General features: G+C 38.0%; 1 protein-coding gene across 1 annotated transcript; it reads left to right on the top strand.

Moving 5' to 3' along the window:
- Positions 1-5,728: 5,728 nt before the first annotated feature.
- Positions 5,729-17,281, top strand: gpr176 (G protein-coupled receptor 176). Its single transcript, XM_007541553.2, has 3 exons — positions 5,729-6,791; positions 11,906-12,158; positions 15,648-17,281. The coding sequence occupies exons 1-3, from the start codon at positions 6,545-6,547 to the stop codon at positions 16,870-16,872; spliced, it is 1,725 nt and encodes a 574-aa protein (XP_007541615.1). The 5' UTR covers positions 5,729-6,544; the 3' UTR covers positions 16,873-17,281.
- The last annotated feature ends 2,768 nt before the right edge of the window (positions 17,282-20,049 follow it).

Below are 20,049 nucleotides of genomic sequence, written 5' to 3'. Positions count from 1 at the left end.
AAGCAATGAGGGGGGAAAATGTTAATATTTGTGCTAATTATCACCTGAATTAACACTTAATTCCTGCTTGTTAAAGTATGCGTGCAACAAATTTTATATTTCCCGTTTAAGATGAAAACAAAGAGAGGCTGATTTTTTTTAGTTGACATGTATATTTTGTGTTTTTAAAATGGGCTTATCTTAAAAAGTGATCCTTCCACGTACAGATTATTGATGACATCGGTTTAAATGAGAAAATTGATCAATTTTTACACACTTCTGTAGATAATTTACACCTAAGAAGATACTCATGTCACTTAAATGTGTAAAAATCACAAATAAATTCAAACTAGCTCATTAGGTTCTTGGCTTTTTCAATGGATTCAGTTTGCCAAGAGATTGTAACATGTTCTAATTATATAATGTTTACACATTTGGCAAAAATATGTGTATTAAATATGCACAGTTGTTCTTATTATTGATGAAGTTAAAGACATTGTTTTATGTCTGTTTGTAGTTTGGTTTTAGTGAGATCTGAATAATAATTTATCCAACATGTATGCAAATAATTACTGCATAACACCGGCTTACCACCGATTCATAATCTGTTAAATCATACTTTATTACATCAGCCTGTCCAGAGTCTACAGGTAGAAATTTTAATTTTTTTTGCTATAACCACCGACGTTTAGCATTTAATATCCAGGATATTTAGCGTCCTCGATTTTTTATTTAATCAAGAATAATGCTTAACGTTGTCCTTGATGTTTAACATTATTGCCAATATTTATCAGATGTCAAACTTCATCTCCAGAAAAGTTTCCTTTTGAGTTAAACATTGGAGATACAGTAAAACATTCCAGATACAGTAAACATCAGATGTAACCTTAAACATCAAGGACAATGTTATGCACTGGAGATAAAATTAAAAATTGGGGACAACATTAAACATCCTGAACAACTTGAAACATTGGAGATAACATTGTGCCCAATGTTTAATATTGTCTCTTTTTCTGTCATCTCAAAGGAATCTTCATGTCCAATCTTCACATTCAAAGACAAACTCAAAGGATTTTCTGGTTTTATTAATTTTTATTTTAACAGTTTGTGAGAACAGCCCTGTAAAGAAATAAAAATGGTCACGTAATTCCCAGGAATGGAAGGGAGGCAGGATGGATGGATGGATGAACAAAAGGAACCAGGAATGGATGGATGGAGTTCATCTGAGTCCGAAAGCAGCTTCTCATAAGGACGGTCTAGTTAAATCCTCATTTTCGTCTCGCCCAGCAGGAAAAGCTTGCGGTGTCTCCTCTCTTCCAGCGTCCATTGGCTCAGAGTGACGTAGAGACTCAAACTGAAGAGGTGAGGCCGTTTTCAGGCTGTTTGATCTCAAATCTCCCCCAGCAATGGCACCTCAGATGAAGAAGACATTTAAATTTATTTTGGACATTTTATAGTATTAAATGTTCATTAGAATTTAAAGTTTATTGATCTCTGAAAATGTACTTTTGCATCATTATGCTATGGCCACTATGTTATGGCAATAACTTCTGGGACAATTTATTGTCCAGCAAAATTTAGGTTGACGACTGTCACAATAAGTTCAGCTGGATGACAAATTGTCTGAGAAGTTATTACCACAAACGGTAAAATGGTAATGAGACAATTTTCGACTAATACAATGGATATAGCATAATAATGCAAGAACACATTCTCAAAGATCAAACTTTAAAAACCCAACTGAGAAGACCAAAGGGAAGAAGTCCTCTTCATTCTCAAACTTTAAATTCTAATAAACATTCAACACTAGAACTGGAAGACATTTAACATATCCTAAATAAATAAACAGAAACTACACAATAAAAGAAATTATGAAGTAAACCATTCCTTAAAGAACAATTTTGTTCACAAAGCACCAAACTGAAGACTTTATTCATGTCGTTTTTGGGAGAAACAGAGAAACAAATCATGCAAATGAAATTTGAGGACTGGAAGGCGACAGCAGGACAGGTGCAGGTTGCAAGTCCAACCCTTTAACAACTCAAGAATGAAATAAATCACTTTTTAACACTGCACCAATTTTCTAAATTCATTAAAAGCAAAGTAAGCTTAAGCAATGCCTCCTACTGAGGATATAAGTGATGAGTAGAGAGGAAAAAACTTCCTTTTAACAGGAAGACTTTCAAAAAAAAAAAAAAAAATAGGGGGGGGAAGGCCAACACTGCACCAATTATTTAAATTGATCAGCAGTTAAGTAAGCTAGATCATTGCCTCATATTGAGGATGCATGCAGTGACAGTGGAGAGGATAAATGTCCTTTTAACAGGAAGAACCCTCCAGCAGAACCAGAAGTTGGCTCTGTTTGAAAGACCATCTGTCACGACGCCCGGGGGATTTGAAAGGACAGAGTAAAGAAAGAGAGAAAAAGAAAATGCTGCTCCAAGAGTATTTCCATAGAAGAAATAGTTAGTTGCAGTAGAAGCTCTTTTGGTGGAAAAAAAGCAGTTATTTGCACCAAACGGCCCTCCAGCAGCTTACTCTAGGGGAGAAACTGGGTTAAAAACATAAACTTACACCCAGAATGAAGGACAGGTCCCAGTTGATCCTCTTCAGCTGAAAACCTGCGAGATCTGGTGGATTACAGCGTGAACAAGACCTCTGTGACCTCCGGCTTGCAGCTCCAGGAGATCTCTCTGTTGTCCATCATCGTCCAGAAGAAATTAAAACGCATGACGAAATTCCACGAGAAATTGTTTCGGAGCAAAAATTAATCGGTTTTGACGTTTAAATTGTTGAACGTGAATTAAATTCACTCGACTTATTGAATTATTAAAGAATTCGTACAGTTAAAATAAGCAAAACAATATAAAGGTGGAAATTTTTAATTTAGGACACAGAGGCCATGAAGTGTTTGTACAATAAAGTACAAATACGTTTGTAAAGAGCTGCCTTAGATTACCTCTTCAGTCCAGTATGACGTAATAAATAGATTTTTCCTACTTATGAAAGAGATTTTCAGTCTTGGTACATTTTTTGTCCTCCACTTTTCATCTTATTTTTAACCTTTAAACAGAAGTTGGGCGGAAAAGCAGCCAAAATCATAAGATAATCCACAAAACAAAAAACGTACCGAAAAGTTGTAGATCTATTTACGCAAAACATAACAGAAAGGCTTGTGTGCAGCACTGTGTGTTGTTTGTTGTTATGCAAACTGTTTTGCATTACAGAAGTCTGTCCTCTCCTACTTCTGGTATTTCCATCAAACCCAAGAGGAATGTTACAAGCTCCTGTTAAAGCCTGAAGGCAACAACTGCAGTGTGAAAGGGGACCCTTTTAAAAGGTTAAGCATTTTCCTAAAGAACAGAACAGTCCGTCTTCAGATGTAATGTTAATGCATTCATTTGAAGGTACCATGGCATGGTTTAGTTTGATCACAAATAAATGTATGATTGTTAAAACGCACCATGGAGATGGAGTTTGGATTCCTGTACTGCACAGGATTTCACAAAACCCAAAGCTTTTAAAAAGGCTTACCACAGATTTCGACATAGATTGTGAAGTGTTTGGGTTGGAAGGGATTCTTACATTAACTGGTATGAATTTGTAAATGAGTAAACACCTTAAATAATGTTGTTATTTGATAGTACAGGAGCCACTGTGCACAGTTGGAACCCACTGCACTATTTAGGAGCTGAAAAACGTCTCTTTTTCCCACTGTTGAGATGACATTTTTCGTTTCTCTTTCCCTCTGGTGTTCACTTAAACTTGTAGGTGCATTTAAAAAAAAAATCACAATCTCATAAAGTTTGATATTTTTTGTCTGAAAATAAGTCATGAGATTCTTCTTATAGAGTGAAATATTTGTATATTACTTGTAAGATTTGAGTATTACAGATCATGAAAACCAAAAATTTCAGTGTTTTGGAAAATTAGAGAACAAAACGGTCCTGGGTTCGAATCCCAGGCTGGGGTTTTTCTGCAAAGAGTTTGCATGGATTCTTCCCAGGTACTCCAACTTTCTCACATGGTCCAAAAAAAACTTCTGTTAGATTTATTTTTCTCTTTGCGATGCACTGGTGACCAGTCCAGGCTGCCCTGCCTCTCACTTAATGGCCGCTGGAAAGAATCATGGTGTCACTGACTGTCTTCTGGACATGTGTCAAGTCAGCAGCCTTCCCCATAATTTTGAAGCCTAATGACTCAGACTGAGAGACCATTTAGAGGCTCAGGAAACCTGCATGTGTTTTGAGTTAATTAACTGACTGGGGTGTTTCCACGAGCTTCCAATTTAAACTATTTCACAGAGTTCAGATTTTCCAAGAGACTCAATTTGGAATTATCCAGAAGTTTAGATTTCTGAAATGAGTGACATAAACATTAAATTTTTCACAATTTTGTTTTTTGGGGGGGACAGGTGTTCTGTTGTAAACAGTTTTTACCCCAACCACATCTTATAGTTCCTTTAACAGATTTACTTGAAATGATCTCTGAAGATTTTTTATTTTGAAGGTGAAATTCAATATGTTTTACTGTGGCTCACTTTTCTCGATATCTATGCACTTCCCTTGCCTTTTGTGTGCCTTTAAACATTTAAAAATCTTGTTCATAAAATATATCAATAAAAAAAAACCCTGAAAAACAAACAAGAAAGAATACAAAAACAAGCCCGTTAAAATAGCTGCATATAGAGCTCTGGAAAAATAAGAGAGCACTTAAAACAATCAGTTTCTCTGTCCACATGGCGCAGACACTCATTACATTTTTATTGACATGGCCCTTCAGTCAAAACATCCTTAAAATTAATTACTATTATTGAACATCATTTGGGTCCCTCCAGGATTTTGTGATTCTTTCTGTGATTTTTTTTTTTTTTGCAATAAAAATCTAAGTGTTTGTGGAGCTAATTTGGAAATATTTGCAATATTTGCAATTATTTATGACAGTAAATGTGACTTTTTATTCCTCGCTATGTAGATCATGGACTATAATCTGATACCAATTAAAGCTGAGGTAGCTGTTTAGTACAAGTAAGAAAGTTTTTGACTAATTTTGAGAAAAATCTGCAATAAACTCCCAATTATGTATTGGTGTACCCTGGTTATATTTCTCTTTTATTATAATTACACAAAAATTTATTTTTTTCGGTTATTCGTATTGTTTCTTACCTGACTGAAATACCTCTTAAAACTGTCCTTGTTTTGACCATGTTACTTTAAGATGGGAAGCCCCTCCTTTTCATCTCTTTTTCTGTGGTATTGTCTTTAAATTGTTTGCGCCCTTAGCTCCTCCTCTTTTGTCATGTGTTTATTTTTCATCTAATTACATCCAGTTTATTTATAGCTCTATTAAGTTAATTTTTGTCATCACCCTTGCAATATATGAATCAATTCTGTATTTTAGTGAACCTACAATCGCAAAAAAGCAGGAATTAACTCTGTTTTTGTCATGTACTTTTGTTTTGTGTAAGACTTGCAGTGGGCAGCCTTTAACACGGTTGTTTTCGTGAATAAATCGAGAAGCCATCCATTTTAAAGACAAACCGTGTCTTAATCATTCAATAAAACCAGCACAACAGAAAGGATCCGATTACATCCGCGCAAAAACATTTGATTTTGCGTGAATTTCCACAATAATTCTCAAGAAACCGAAGGGACTGATTGATATAATTTGGCAGTAAACAGATAAAAAAAATGCATTGATGTGATTAATAACTTAATATTTAAGCAGACTTATGTGCTATGGCGGGCCAGATTTGGCCCACGGGGCTTGAGTTTGACACAGGTGTTCTACGTCATGGAGGTAAACAATCAACCATCTTATCGGTTCTGTGGCTCATGAACCGCCACTAAAGATGAGTTTGATGATCTTACAGAAAAGTCTGGCTTGCTGCTTTAAATAAAACCCCGGTGGATTAATCTTGTGGGATGTGTTTAACAGTCCAATCATCATCATAATTTAACTGGAATGCAGTTTGGTCATGCTGCGTGCCATTCATAAGATTCTGTGGAGTTTCTCGGTGCAACAACAGAAGGAGGGGCTCTCCTCTCCTCTTCTCTCCATTCTTTCATTTCACGCTGGGAGATTCCGGATTCGGTCGCAGTCTCTCCTCACCATCCAGTCTGTAAAGGAAACAGCAGCTACCAGCCTGCAGCCACGATGTTTTTGCCGAGAAGAGGAGAGGGGTTTGTGTTTTTGGCGGCGCACGCTGCGTGGACATTTCGCAGCCCGGTGTTGTTGTAGGTGCTCTGGATGTCAGGGAGCACCATCCAGCCGTCCACAACGTGCATGGCTTTCATTGACCTGTATTTTCTGCTATGCATCCCTAATGGGGAAATGTGGGTCGGAAGCTGCAGCTGAGGTTCACCTTGCGCTGTGATTACAGTTTATTTATTTTTTCTTCTTCCACGTTTTATTTACATATCTGCACGTATTTTCCTAGCTCTCCGTTCTGCATTTCTGATTTTTTTTTTCACCGTAATTTCCGTGGACATGCTTTTGTAGTTCCCGTGGCCAGCATCTTCCAACCTTACTTAGAAATAATCACTAGGATCTCTGCGTGGTCGAGATGGTCGAGATGGATGGCTGGAGCCGGGCAGCTACGGTGGGGGACGGTGTGGTGAATTTCACAGCAGCCCACCTCTGGCTGGATCTCCTGAACGCATCGGGCCGGTGGGACAGCAGCAGCAGCAGCAGCAGTCCGCCTGCAGACGGAACCGGGCTGCAGGAGCAGCAGGAGCGCCTGGTCCGAGAGCAAGCCTACCGGGACTTCACGACCACTGTCCAGGTTCTCATCCTGATCGGGTCGCTGCTCGGTACGTCCACTTATTGCATATTCAATCATCCACAAAGTGAACATTTTTCTCAAATGTTGTCATTTTAACGCCTCTTTCTTAAGCTTCTTTCTATGACATTACCCTGAGTCTCAACTGTTCAAACCATCTTGCCTTGCCTTGAGGGACCTCCATCACATCCTGGCTTTGACATACACACTGTTAAAGCAGCCAGAAGCATAAACGTTCTGGCCAAAAAATGAAATCTGCAAATGAATGTGTCATTTGTCACGGATGTGGTCGTGACATCGTGTTTCTCTGGAGCTGAAAACACACTTGCACCAGATTGCTTGTGTGTCACAAGGGAAGGTATGAGATTCGTCAGAGGCTGGATGTTTTTGGAGAGGCCACAAAGTTCCCATTTGAACCATGAACGCTGGTTCCATTGACTTAAACATTTTTTTTTCAAAACAGAATGAAATGACATGGCTCTGGCTCAAAACCACATCAAGGTCAAAGACAAATTAATAGCTCTTGAGTTGCAAACACACCAATAAGTCAAACATGCTTTTAATTGAAAAGAAGAGAAAGATTTTCCTTGACATGACGGAGGAAATGTTTTGCACAACCATGTTGTAATAATGTGGGAGCTACATGAATGAAAATGATTTATTTCCACCATAAACTTGTGTAGAAAAGGTCGTCTTCAGTAAGAGACGCATGCATATTGAGCATCAGATAGAATGGCAACAGTATGTTTGACAGACCATTAAGGAGCTGAAGGAAACAGGAAGGCTTTGTAGCGATGCATGGATTAATAATCCAGGACTGGGAATACTCCATCAGGTCCAAAATGGGAATATTTCTCATGCATTTCCAGTTTCCACTAAGTGAAGTTAATGGCTTCCCCAACCTTTGCATATTTTTTTTTTTTTTTGTGTATGACTAGCCATGCCTATTTTTTAAATATAATCCCTGCAGCTTCCTCACATTTTCCTCATGAATATGGATCTCGTTTTGAGAGCTGCCGGCATCTAAATGACGAATCTAATATTTTCTGTGTAAATCTCTTTCAGTTTGGGCCTTTTATTACTGCTTTTCAAGTACATTCTCCAGACAAATGCATGTTATTTTAATGCAACAGTATTACAGAGGTGGAGAAAACATTTTGTGCTTTAAATTCAGTCCCACTGAATTATGGTAATAGCCTTCGTTTATTAGAAGTAGTCCTGTTGCTCACCTTTAAATTGTGCTATCCTTCTCACCAGTTGCAGATATTACATCCCACGATTTTTATTTAAATTATTCCAGCTCATGTGATGACACAGCTCAGTCAAAGTTTGCAGACGTTTAACTGGTGCTTTGCAAAATGGGGGCATGTTCCGCTCTGTCGGGATTTCCCCTCGTTTCTGATCCTCTTAATGGAGAGCAGAGTGTCTGCTTTGGGAATCTCAGAGTGTCTGAGGTTGTATTGTCCTCTCGCTGCTATGACCTTCAGGACGTATTGAAGAAATTTGCAGTCGGTGGAGCAGCCAGGATAAGGGAATCCGAGGTTTTATTTTCTAGCGCTCATTTTGACATCTTGTTTTTGATGCATAGTTTGAAGCAATGTGGTTCAAAGGCAAATCTCCTGATTTACTGACTCACCTGCATTCCAGCCCTCACCTGCAGTTGTAAAGATACGAACAACAACTGAAAGAATGAGCTTCCGAATACGAGCGGCTAAAATCAGCTTTTCCCGTTCTCCATCAGGTGGCTTTAAATGGACCAGATTCACTTGGACACCTGTGGAAAATCATCTGAACTCAGGTGTTGATCAAGAACACGTGAACTCTTCCTTTCCTGAAAACATTGCAAATAATCAGCTGGACTTCTAGTGCTTATATTAATGATTTACAGACAAATATGTCACTTTAAGTCTTAAATCTTTAGCTTGTTGTCTCATTTTTTTGCATATATTTCTGAACTTGCAGACATCATAAGCAGATTCACCTTAATATGTAATTCATATAATGATTGAGTTGAATCTTTTTTAGTTGCTTCTTCTTTTAGGTGTTTAGGCGATCCTCTATGAGGAAACACTAAATGCGGAATTAAAAATCAACCAATTTACAAAACAATGTAATTTCCTTCTTATTTTTATTGTTTCGATTAGAAGATAACCAGTTCCTGCTTTTTCAGGCAAAGGGCTTGAGGTGATTGGTGCACAGTAGTTAAGGATCAATATTGTTTGCAGGAGGAAAGCTCTTGTGTGCTTTAAAGTCTGACAATAACATAGAATAATGTTTATTGTGGCTCACTGCTCCACATAGGGTCTCATTCATAAATGGAAAACAAAATGAAAGCAATAAACAGCCGGGAAAATAGGAGCAGTTACGGCTTGAAATGCTCTCAGCATCACACTGAAAATGAAGCTTCATTTTCAGTGTCTGCCTTTAATATTAGAGCAATAAATTCAGCAATGGCTATTCTTTAATCACAATAAAAATTGTTTATGGTAATCTGATTGTTTACAATAAGTTCTGTTTTCCTAAGACTGGTTAAAATCTCAAGATTTGGTAGAAGGTGCAACATATTACTGAAATATTAGTGGAAAAAGTAAGAATGACCAAATGACACAACCAAACTAAGCTTAGATGGTCTAGTTCAATCATATTTATGTAACAGAACAGTCCAATTTTTACAATTCAGTAAAAAGTAGTCATCCAAACAATTATTCAAGTCAGAAATTAGAATAAAAATGTATTTAATAAAGCAGATCATCTGACTTTATTTGTCCAAAAATGATACAAAAATATAAAGTTATGTGCAAGTTGTTGTATTTTAAAGAATAAAATGAAACAATTAGTGAAATTAATACCATCATCTAATCATTTTATTTGTAATCCGATGTTCTAGTTGTGTCACTTTTTTAAAAAAAGTTAAAAGTAAATTTATAGCATCATTGCAAAATAATGCTATAAGCATCACAACCAAAAAGCCAAGAAATGTTATAACAGTTTCTAACATTACTTGATTGATTATCATTGATTTTATTCACTTTTAATCAAGTTTCAAGTGCTTTGATTGTTATCCTATGAGATTTTTGTGAATGAAAAGTGCATTACAAATTAAATTAATCATCATTATTATTATTATAACAGTGCCAAATACTTTCAGTGATTAATTTATGCTTCTCAACAAAATTTAAAACAATAAATAACAAATTGTGTATGTTCCTTTGGTGCATTTTTCTGGTGAAGTGTAGCCAGAACAGCACAAAAAGCAACAGCTTCATTCAGAACTAAGAGAAAAAATTAGGTGTTTTAGCCATCTGCTTGCTCATCATTCACAAACATTTCTGCCGCGGGAAATAAAGTAATTAAACACCACTCGGATGCAATAATAATAAAAAAGGAGCTGTTAAATGCGTTGATAATGAGTCACACATTTGGTCTTAATAGCTTGTGCTGCTACCTTTAGACACATAGAGGCGTCTCACTGAGAGCATCTTATTAACTCTTAACCCAGAGAAAACACAAACTGTCCTCTCTGCTGATGTTGCAGCAGCTCTGGTTGGACTGGCATTTGACGGGTTGAAAGAACAGTCAGTTTTAGTGTTTGGTCTTTATCTCTATTGGTTGTTGTCACGGTGTTTGCCAAGTGGAAGGTGAGTATTGCAAGGCAGAGATAAAAAAAAAAAAAGAAAAGCAGGATGAAGGTTAAATTGCTGTCTGTCTGCATCAAGACGTCATTTTGTGAGCGAGTCGCTGTTGCATCGGTGTTCAGGGAGAAATGATGTGAGCAACCTGCAGCTGTTTGGAGCATGTGGGATGTTCTTGTTAACGCATCAGAACAACATGTTGCTGATCCCACACAGCACTTTGCTGTCCAAGGATATGACTTCATGTATATCAGCTGGTTGATGCCAGATTATGACGTAAAACATGGTTAAAATTAACAGATTAACAATGTTAAATAATGTCTCAATATAAAGGCACATTTTATTGTCGTACCAAAATATAAAACAAAAAGAAATGAACAGTTAATGCTTTATGTAAGGGTCGTTTTGATTTATTCATTAAGAAATTATGAACGCTACAATTTTTTATTTTTTTGCTTTTCTAACGATTTCTATTGCTGGATTTCAAATGACGTAGCACCAACGTCATGCAATGCAAATGAGGTCAGGAAGTAAACGTGTACTTCTGTTGATCCAGCTTCAAAATGCCTAAAGTCTGTGTCTCAGCCTTTCTAATAGAGAGATAGACGTTATTTTCGTTCTCCAAAGCTAGTTGGTCACAAGGGAGTTCATTCAAAAAAAAAAAAAAAACTTACCAAAAAAAGATGAGAAAAGTGTGTCAACAATCTGCGGCTAAAAACAGGAGGTGCAGAAACTAACAATGCCAGAGTTTCCGCTTTCGAACAGGTGACGATCTCATAGTTTAAATTGTATTTTCAGGTATTTTATTGGACAGTTACTGAGAAAGGCAAGCAGTCACAGTGAGCTGTGACATGTTTCCCCGCTGTCTCTGGCCACGAACCATGTTTTAATACCGAATGGTTGACCTACATTGTAGAAATGCAGAACGACTCAACATTAACATACAACTCCCGCATGAATTTGGGTTTACAGAAGAGAAATAAATTATTTACAAGTAGGTCCAAGCACATAGAAATAACATGGGTTAGCTTGTTGTTGTTAGCAGTAGCATTGTTATCATAGACTAATTACTTAAAATAGCACAACTCGCTACTCACCTGAGCAGAAACTAGTCGACAGCAATTTAATGCTTATTTTCATCCTTAATTGTTTACCCAACCCGAAACTAAATAATTTTATTCTTCCAGACTTTTTAAAGCTTTCTTCTGGTTCACTATATAATATGAGGTCTGCAGCCTCGACTCCGGGTAAATCCTCAAGATATTCTAAATATACATATACTTTTTTTGAGATACTTCAAAAAATATATATGAGCGCGAAATTCAGACCCCATTTGAATTTCACGCGTCATCCGGGCAACAAAGTCTAAGAACCAGTTGTAAACAGACCTTTACAATCTGCCAAACCGCGATATATTCACATTAACTTCGTTTAAAACCGATTCAGCTTAATAAATCACTTCAGGCAAACAGGAAGTCTGATCTTACTCTCTACCCCTTTCTCCTTTCCGCAGGTAATGCGACCGTGCTGTGGTGCACCTGCTGCACGAGTGTCTTTAAATCGGTTACCAAACGATTCATCAAGAACCTGGCGTGCTCCGGTATCTGCGCCGGACTCGTGTGCGTCCCCTTCGACGTGGCGCTGGGGTCCAGTCCCCGCTGCTGCCTGTGGCTTCACACTCTGCTGCTCTGCAAGGTCGTCAAATTCCTGCATAAACTGTTCTGCTCCGTCACTGTGCTCAGCTTCAGCGCCATCGCACTCGACAGGTACACACAATTATTCGTTTGTTTTAGTCTTTGCATTTTAAAAGCAGGAAGGCATTATAAAATGTTGTGAATGTAAGAAATGCCCTTGCACAAATCTTAATTTGATGCAGAGTGAATACGAAATGCATTTTTTTCCCCCAGATGATTATTTCATGTATTAAAAGAAAGAAAAATAGGCGAAATCTGTATGGGGGCAAATGTGTCTTTACAGCACTTCTACTTACAGTAAATTGTGTTTGTTCTTGAAATAAAAGCTTCTTCCTGGAGTTGAATTTTTTTTTTTCCAGCCATAACAACCGAAATGTCAACACGTAGTTGAAAAATGATGAAGAGCACCCCCTGCTCACTTCACCAAATGTAATTTGAGCTCTTCACTTTGTCCACACATGATGCTAACATTCCCAAAATGAATGTTTTTTTTTTGTACCATTGAAAAGGGTGAGCTACATATTATAATATAGCCACAAATAAGAGCTAAAAAAATGTTTCAGGTTGTCAGAATAGTCCTTTAGCCTCTCTCTGCGCCCTGGGATTGATTCTGCATGTGTCCCAGCCTCCCTGCAGCTTTAAGTGCTGCAGCCAAAGATAGCAGCTGCTACCCACATAAAGTCACACACACTGTCTTTAAAATTTAACTGTGTTCTATCTCACTTGGAAAATGGAATCGCATTTGTCCTTTTAGTTGTCAGAATTGGTTAATCGAGCATCCACTTTGTTCAGCTAAATAAATAATGAAGCAGTAAACAGTTGGTCAGACAAGAAGAGGAACAGGCGAAAAGCAAAGAAAAAGAAGTATTTGCTGGATACAAATTGATTCATGAAAGCGCATCTGTGTCATGTTTCCACTTAAGGGTTGCCCTGAAATTAAAATAAAATTAAATACACATCTAAAATTTTGATAAGTCTGCATAAAAGTAGCCAAAATATATTTTTTATTTTCACATTGAGCTGGATTGTAAAAACACTTACTCCTATAACATGGAAAATTATGTGGAAGGACAAAATTTAGGTTGTAATGCACCTGTTTTTATTTTTAGTATTCACAAAAACATGTATTTTGTTTGTTTCTGTGGAAATATGCGAAAATGTGCTGCTGAGTTTTGTGGGAACACTTTGAGTATCGCTTCTGGTGTCGACTGCAATTTTAGATCAATGATGTGCCACAAATCTGTGTTAAGCAGATAAGCATGCTGTGAGCATATTACCTGCAGGCATAAACAAAACTTCCTGTATCCCAGGATCAAAAATTAAGTAGAAACAGACAAAAGGGAGAGACAAGGAGCTTCATTAGCAGCAAAAACTGTTCTGTGCTCTTTTCTGCTGTGGTTAACAGCTTTTTAAAGCCTTATAATAAATTAACAAATGACAATCATTCTCAGCTCACTCATTTATAGTAATAAAGGAAAGAGTTAAGCAGCAACCGTGGGAAACTTTGCTAAGATGTTTACCTTACATTAGCATGCACCTATGAAAAAAACAATCAGTTAAAACAAATTTGCACACAGTTTGTCTAAAAAAAATTCTTGCAGTATTCTGGCTATAGTTTTCCTCCTTGCTTTTTTTTTAAATCAGAAATTTATTATGCTGTCTTCGTCCCACTACGTTGCCCCCTGCTGGCAACCTTAGGCAAGTGTTTTGCATTCTTGTACATAAATGATTTTTTAATCTATTCTGTGAAAACCAATGAAATAACTGTATAACAATTTATTGAATTTAACTTGAGATGTTGAAATGTGAATGCAATAAAAATAATTAAATGTTAATTTTAAATGTGTTAAATGTCTTTAAATCATTAAAATGCAAACGTAGCTAATAAGTAATAAGTGTATTAAATTATTTGATGGAAATAAGGACTGTCATGATTTTCAGAAATACACAAAGCACTAAAAATAGGTGCATAGTGGTGAGATAAAGCCTTTTAATAATCACAACAATAAATGTAGCACATTACAGGCATGTAGTAATCCATGCTATTCTATTTTTATGTAAATGTGTCAAACCATTCAAGAGTTACTAATTTTCCCAACCTATCGCTGAAAGTGTGTGACAGAGAAACAAGAAAAAGCCATTTCACACTAACTGCTGAGGAACCAAATAAATCTTTTTCTTTATTCAGAAAAAAACAGGTTATAAAGAATCCCTGCTTTATTTCTCTGTTGAACTGAGTTAGCATTGGCTTACTTTCTGTATTGTGGTTGCAGTCAGCTGCTACATTGTTGCACCATCGCCTCAACCTGGATTTTACTGCTTTAAAGATTGTGTTGGGTCCACAGCAACTGCAGTCAGAAAAATATCAAAACACTTAATTATTTATTCTTTCGAAGGGTAATCAAGGCTGCAGATATACAGACAAGTTGAGACTGCTGCACAGTTCCTGGCTCGTTTACACATCGGTGCAGAAAAATTCACCTCTTAGCCATTTTTAAAAATATTTGCAGCAAATATAATGGATTCATTTATGTTGGAGCTGTTCTGTCTTCCCTGTAAAACCACTTGAAGCTCGTACATCAGTAGGAGATTGTGTGAATTTCTGATTTGCTCGCCTAACTTCACATCAACAGGATACATGTTGTTTCTGAACCCTTCTGTTATTGATGTGGATATATTTTTTTAATAGATTCACTCTTTAAAATTCCACTCTGCTTATCTGTATTTCCACATAAATCCTCTTAAGTGAGATTTTCGTAAGCCGTTTTAGGCGTGACTGCAGTCAGACGACACTCGGCTCAATGAAAAGGCCTTTTTTTCACAGTAGAAAACGGCTTAAACTACATCAGAACCCTCAAACTACCTTCAGTTTTTTTTAAACTGGCTACACCTTTGGGACATGAAGAGACAAATCACAGTTTCTCTTAGATCAGAGGTGTCAAACTCAAGGCCCGGGGGCCAAATCTGGCCCAACGGAGCTTATACTTTGGGATTGCAGACCACATAAATACTACCTTCAATATAACAGTTGTGTGCTTAAACATTATTTTATCAATCAAATCATAGCAGTTTTATTTGCATACTTTAAAACTGACAATCAGTTTTTTTGTGGAAATTCATGCAAAATCAACGCTAATAATACATAATTGTGACTTTATTGCACATTTTCGGCTAAAATGGTCAAACCCATTTGAGGCTACCAACTCCCATCTGCAGGTGGCAGTATATCTTTCTTCTCCTACATTTCTGGCTCAGCGTTTTCAAGATTTAGTCCATGATCAACATGGTCAGTGCAAATATTTCAAAATTTGTTTTTAAAAATTTCTAAATTACCATGATTTGTGATTTTGATTACCAAAAAAAAAACAAACATGAAATTTTAGTTTGAAAAGATGTTTGATATTTAATTTTAGGAAGTACTTATTGAATGCAGAGATACTATTTATTAATATTTTTTACAGTTTCATCAATCCATTCTTGCATAACTGACCCTTGAGGACGTTTATCATCAAAATGAAAATGGAGTTTGATACCACTGACTCTTTGTCGTTGTGTTTGCAGGTACTACTCAGTTCTGTACCCGCTAGAGAGGAAAATCTCCGATTCCAGATCTCGAGACTTGGTCATCTACATCTGGGTTCATGCGGTCTTGGCCAGCCTCCCCGTGTTTGCCGTGACCAACGTTACCGACGTCTACGTCACCTCATCCTGCTCCGATGACCACGCCCGCTCCCTGGGTCACGTGGTCTTCGTGTTGATCTACAACGTCACGACGGTGATCTTCCCCTTGGCCCTGGTCTTCCTGTTCATGCTCCTGATCCGCAGAGCGCTCAGTGCCAGCCAGAAGAAGAAGGTGATCATCGCAGCGTTGCGGACCCCGCAGAACAGCATCTCCATCCCGTACGTGTCGCAGAGAGAGGCGGAGCTTCACGCCACCCTGCTGGCCGCCGTGCTGGCTTTCTCAGCCTGCAGCGCCCCCTATGGAGCCTTGGTGGTTTACCGTACTCTTTTTGCAGACACTAAAGAGTTACCCGTCTCACTTTATCTCACAGCCCTTTGGCTCCCCAAGGTTTCCCTTCTTACCAACCCAGTCCTGCTCCTGACGGTTAACCGCTCGGCCCGTCACAGCTGCATGGATCTGCTGTTCAGGATTCACAGGCGTTACAGCCGCCGAAACGCGGTCACCACCGGCAGATTGGCGTCTATTGCGGGCGAGGGGCCAGTTGGGGAGCCTGTGGGCCTTGATACAGCTGGCCGCTCTGGGAGCCAGCTTTTGGAGATGTTTAACATCGGCCAACAGCAAATCTTTAGGCCTTCTGAAGAGGAGGAAGAGGAGGAGAATGCGGAGAATGAGATTCCTTCTCAAGCATCAGGAGGCAACTCGGAGCGCAAGGAAAACCAGAAGGATGGGTCAAGGCTGGGAAGCTTGAAGGATGAAGTGAACACACCAAAGGACCCTGTTGCAGGGCTGGTCATCACTAAAGAAGCCCCTGCTTCAGCTAAAGCGGCTCGGGCCTCTCCCGTTCACGCATGCGCATACACCTCCTCGTCTCAGGTGGCGCCCGCTACGCCCACAGAAGCGGAGGACTCTCCGCAGTTCGGTTTCGGACCTTTCGAGCTGCCGCCTCAGTGGCTTCCTGAGACGAGGAACAGCAAGAAGAGGCTGCTCCCTCCGCTGGGCAACACGCCAGAGGAGCTGATCCAGACCAAACTGCCCAGGCAGCGGCCCGAGCGGCGGATCAGCAGGAACAACAAGGTCAGCACGATTCCCGTCGTGGATCCCTGAACCGAGTCTGCACCGCTGGATACAACTCGCTAACAACGATGGCTTCATATGGTCGGCTTGAACTCTAGTTTTTGACAAGATTTTTCCTTTCTTTACTCAAACTCAGACTTTTAAGTTTACTAAACCAGAGGCACTGTGGAGGAAAAACGGTTTGATATGACTTATTTGTAATGTTTTAGCCAAGTTGACACTTTTACCACAGCTTTGACTGATCCTGTTTTATAATTATTGAACATAATAAAATGTTTGAGAAGACGGATGCCTTTGCAGAAATACTCATAGCACTTGAGCTTTTTCATATTACAATCATAAACTTGACTTTATTTTACTTTTTTAATGTATCTGATGGACCAACACTAAGTAAGTACTTAATTGTTGAGTGGAATAAAATGATGCATGATTTTCTGTAATCTTAGGCCATCCTACTATGCAAAATTCACATTTTGCACATTTTTGTTCTTTGATTTGAGTTTTTATTGCTTCTGGTTTTTGGCAATAACATTTTTTGGTGTGTGGAAAGTGAGCCATTTCAAAAACATCCTGAAAGTAGCGTCACAAATCAGCAGGCATTGCCCCGTTACTTAGCAACTCTAGTGAAGCCTAGCAACCCAAGTGGATCTCCAACAGTTTTGGTCAGCAGTGCTCTGTGCAATGGCTGCTGGAAAAGACAAGTGTTTTGTTCTTGACTTACCTTCCATCAACCACTGGCTGCATTATTGCTGGTTGTGCAGGAGGCTCTACTTATGCTTTTCAAAGATGTACGGTTGTATAATTGTGCATCTGTTTGCAGCCATTTTCACATATGAGTGTAAACATTCAGGCTCAAATCTCAATATCTAAGAATGATTTTGTACCAAAAAATGTAACGAACATTTCTTCTTTCCCATAAACTTATTCTGATATGATCAAGGAAGTACAATAGGTCACCTTTAAAGAAAAAACTTGCATCTGAAAGACTTTTGATGAGACATCATGTCTCTGACAGGTTTGCACATTCTTCTTTGCAAGATAATTCATGCTCTCAGATGCTGTAGGTGAACAGCAGTTTTCAAGTTTTGCCACAAATTTCAAGTTGGATTTGGGCTATGACTTTGACTACGCCATTCTAGAGCATTAAGCTTCTCCCTGCTGGAAGGCAGAGCTGTATTATGTGGAAAGTTGTGCTTTGGTATGTTTATTGTGCCATACTGTTTCCATTTTTGGATGATGGAGTGGAACATCCGAGATGTTCAAAGACCCCTGATGGGATTTTATTTAAAGCCATTCATCATTTTCTTGTGTCATGAGTTACTTTGTGTTGGTCTTTCACATAAAAAAACAATGAAGTCCTTTGAAGATTGTGGTTGTAACAGGAAAAAATGTGCAAAAGTTCAATGGGTGTGAGCAAGTTTGCAAGCCACTGCATAGGCTGTCTGTGATTAAAAACAAGAAATCCAGTCATAATGAGGGATATGCTAAAGATTTAGCATACATTTCCACTAATTATTCCAATAAAGACTTGTAGAAAACTCTCCTGGTTTGAAAGATTGATGAGATCGTTTTCTATTTCTGAACACATCTCAAACCTTTTGTAACAATTTGTCTTTTCAGTTTTCGCTGAAATATTTGAAATCTGCATTCTGATTTCTACTCTTTGTTTTCTGCAGGTTCCTAACTGGAAATGTTCCTGTCTCTACTAATATTTTACACATTATTATTGTTCATTCTTTCACTGTATGTGAGTTTCATATGCTGAAATGTGCAGATGTTGATTATGCAAATACAGGTTTTAAATGACTCAAACCGCTTCTGTTCTTATTTTAGATCGTCCGCATTGGGTAAAAATTAGGATTTATAGAAACAAGAATGATTTAAATGTCCTGAATCTGTTCTGCTGACTTCTTTTAGGTTTGCAACAATCCTCATCTAAAAAAAAAAGCAAGCAAGCGGAGACACATGAGCATCAAAAGCTCCAACTGACTCTTCTAGCTCTGTCTTCTTCGTGATCCATAATTCAATAGTAGCTGCTTCATCCTTAACCTTTATCTGAGGCAAACAGCTGGGCTGCACCTCAAATATTTGTAGATTGGTATCCTCTGTTGAGGATACCCACAATGCTTTGCTATGTCCACAAAGAACTTGAATGTCTTCAGCAATATCAGGAAAAATATCTCACGCCTTGCTTATGTTTGCCATATGTTTTAAGCACAAAAACATGACATTCTGATATTTATTTGGCACTTTCAGCATTGTAATAATATCCATAATGCAGGTTGTTGGTTTATGGTCACATAAAAACCAGAGTGTCATTGATTTCTTCCAGAATTTTATTCTGGGTTTGACCTAAAATTTGCCACCTCATTTCACAGATGGCTTATTCAAACATGACAGCCTTTTAGTTGTGCAGTCATAAAATGCTAAAAGAACACAAATATGTTTTTGGTTTTTAATGGCAAAAAGAAAATGAATGCATTTATTCCAGATTTTATTGGAAGGATATATTTCAAAACCTTATGATAATCAGAATTTTACAAATTGATCTGCATTACATACAAGAGTTGTAGGATTTTTATTTATAGTTGTAGCACTTCACAATTCTTGTCAGAAGTGAACATAAAAATGAAGAGCCCACTGCACTGAACTCTATTGAAAATCTCCTGGATATTCCTCCAAATCTTGATTTCTGAACTCTTCATGAATTAAAACATTAGTATTGTTGTTTCTAAATGAATATCAACTTGTTTTCTTTGCATTATTTGAGGTCTGAAAGCTCTGCATCTTTTTTTAGTTCATATTAAGCTTCAAAAAGATGAAATAGGGACAATGTACAAAAACCAGCATAGATTAAAGACAAATGTTTGAATATGAATTTAAACTGAAAATGTTTGAGAAAATCATCTTAAAAATCCAAATCTATGGGGAAATTTTCCCCTTTTTTTGTTATTTTCTGTCAGGCATCCACGCACTCACTGACTGTGAAGGCAAAAAGGCTTTCTGTCTTTGAATGTGGGAGGATTGTTGAAAAGCACTGCAAGACCTCTTGCAACATGCCCTTTTGAGTTTGAATGCAGCAAACCAATTATTTTAATTTTCCTAAAAGATCCTGACGGTATAGACTAGATCAGCGGTGTCAAACTCAATTTCATCGAGGGCCACTGCAGCATATTGGCCCCCCTCAACGGGCCACATTGACGGTAC

This window comes from Poecilia formosa, unplaced genomic scaffold, assembly GCF_000485575.1.
Source record: "Poecilia formosa unplaced genomic scaffold, Poecilia_formosa-5.1.2 Scaffold1, whole genome shotgun sequence".
In the NCBI taxonomy this organism is placed as follows: domain Eukaryota; kingdom Metazoa; phylum Chordata; class Actinopteri; order Cyprinodontiformes; family Poeciliidae; genus Poecilia; species Poecilia formosa.
Note: the sequence above shows the minus strand (reverse complement) of the source record. Positions and strands in the feature narration are given on the sequence as shown.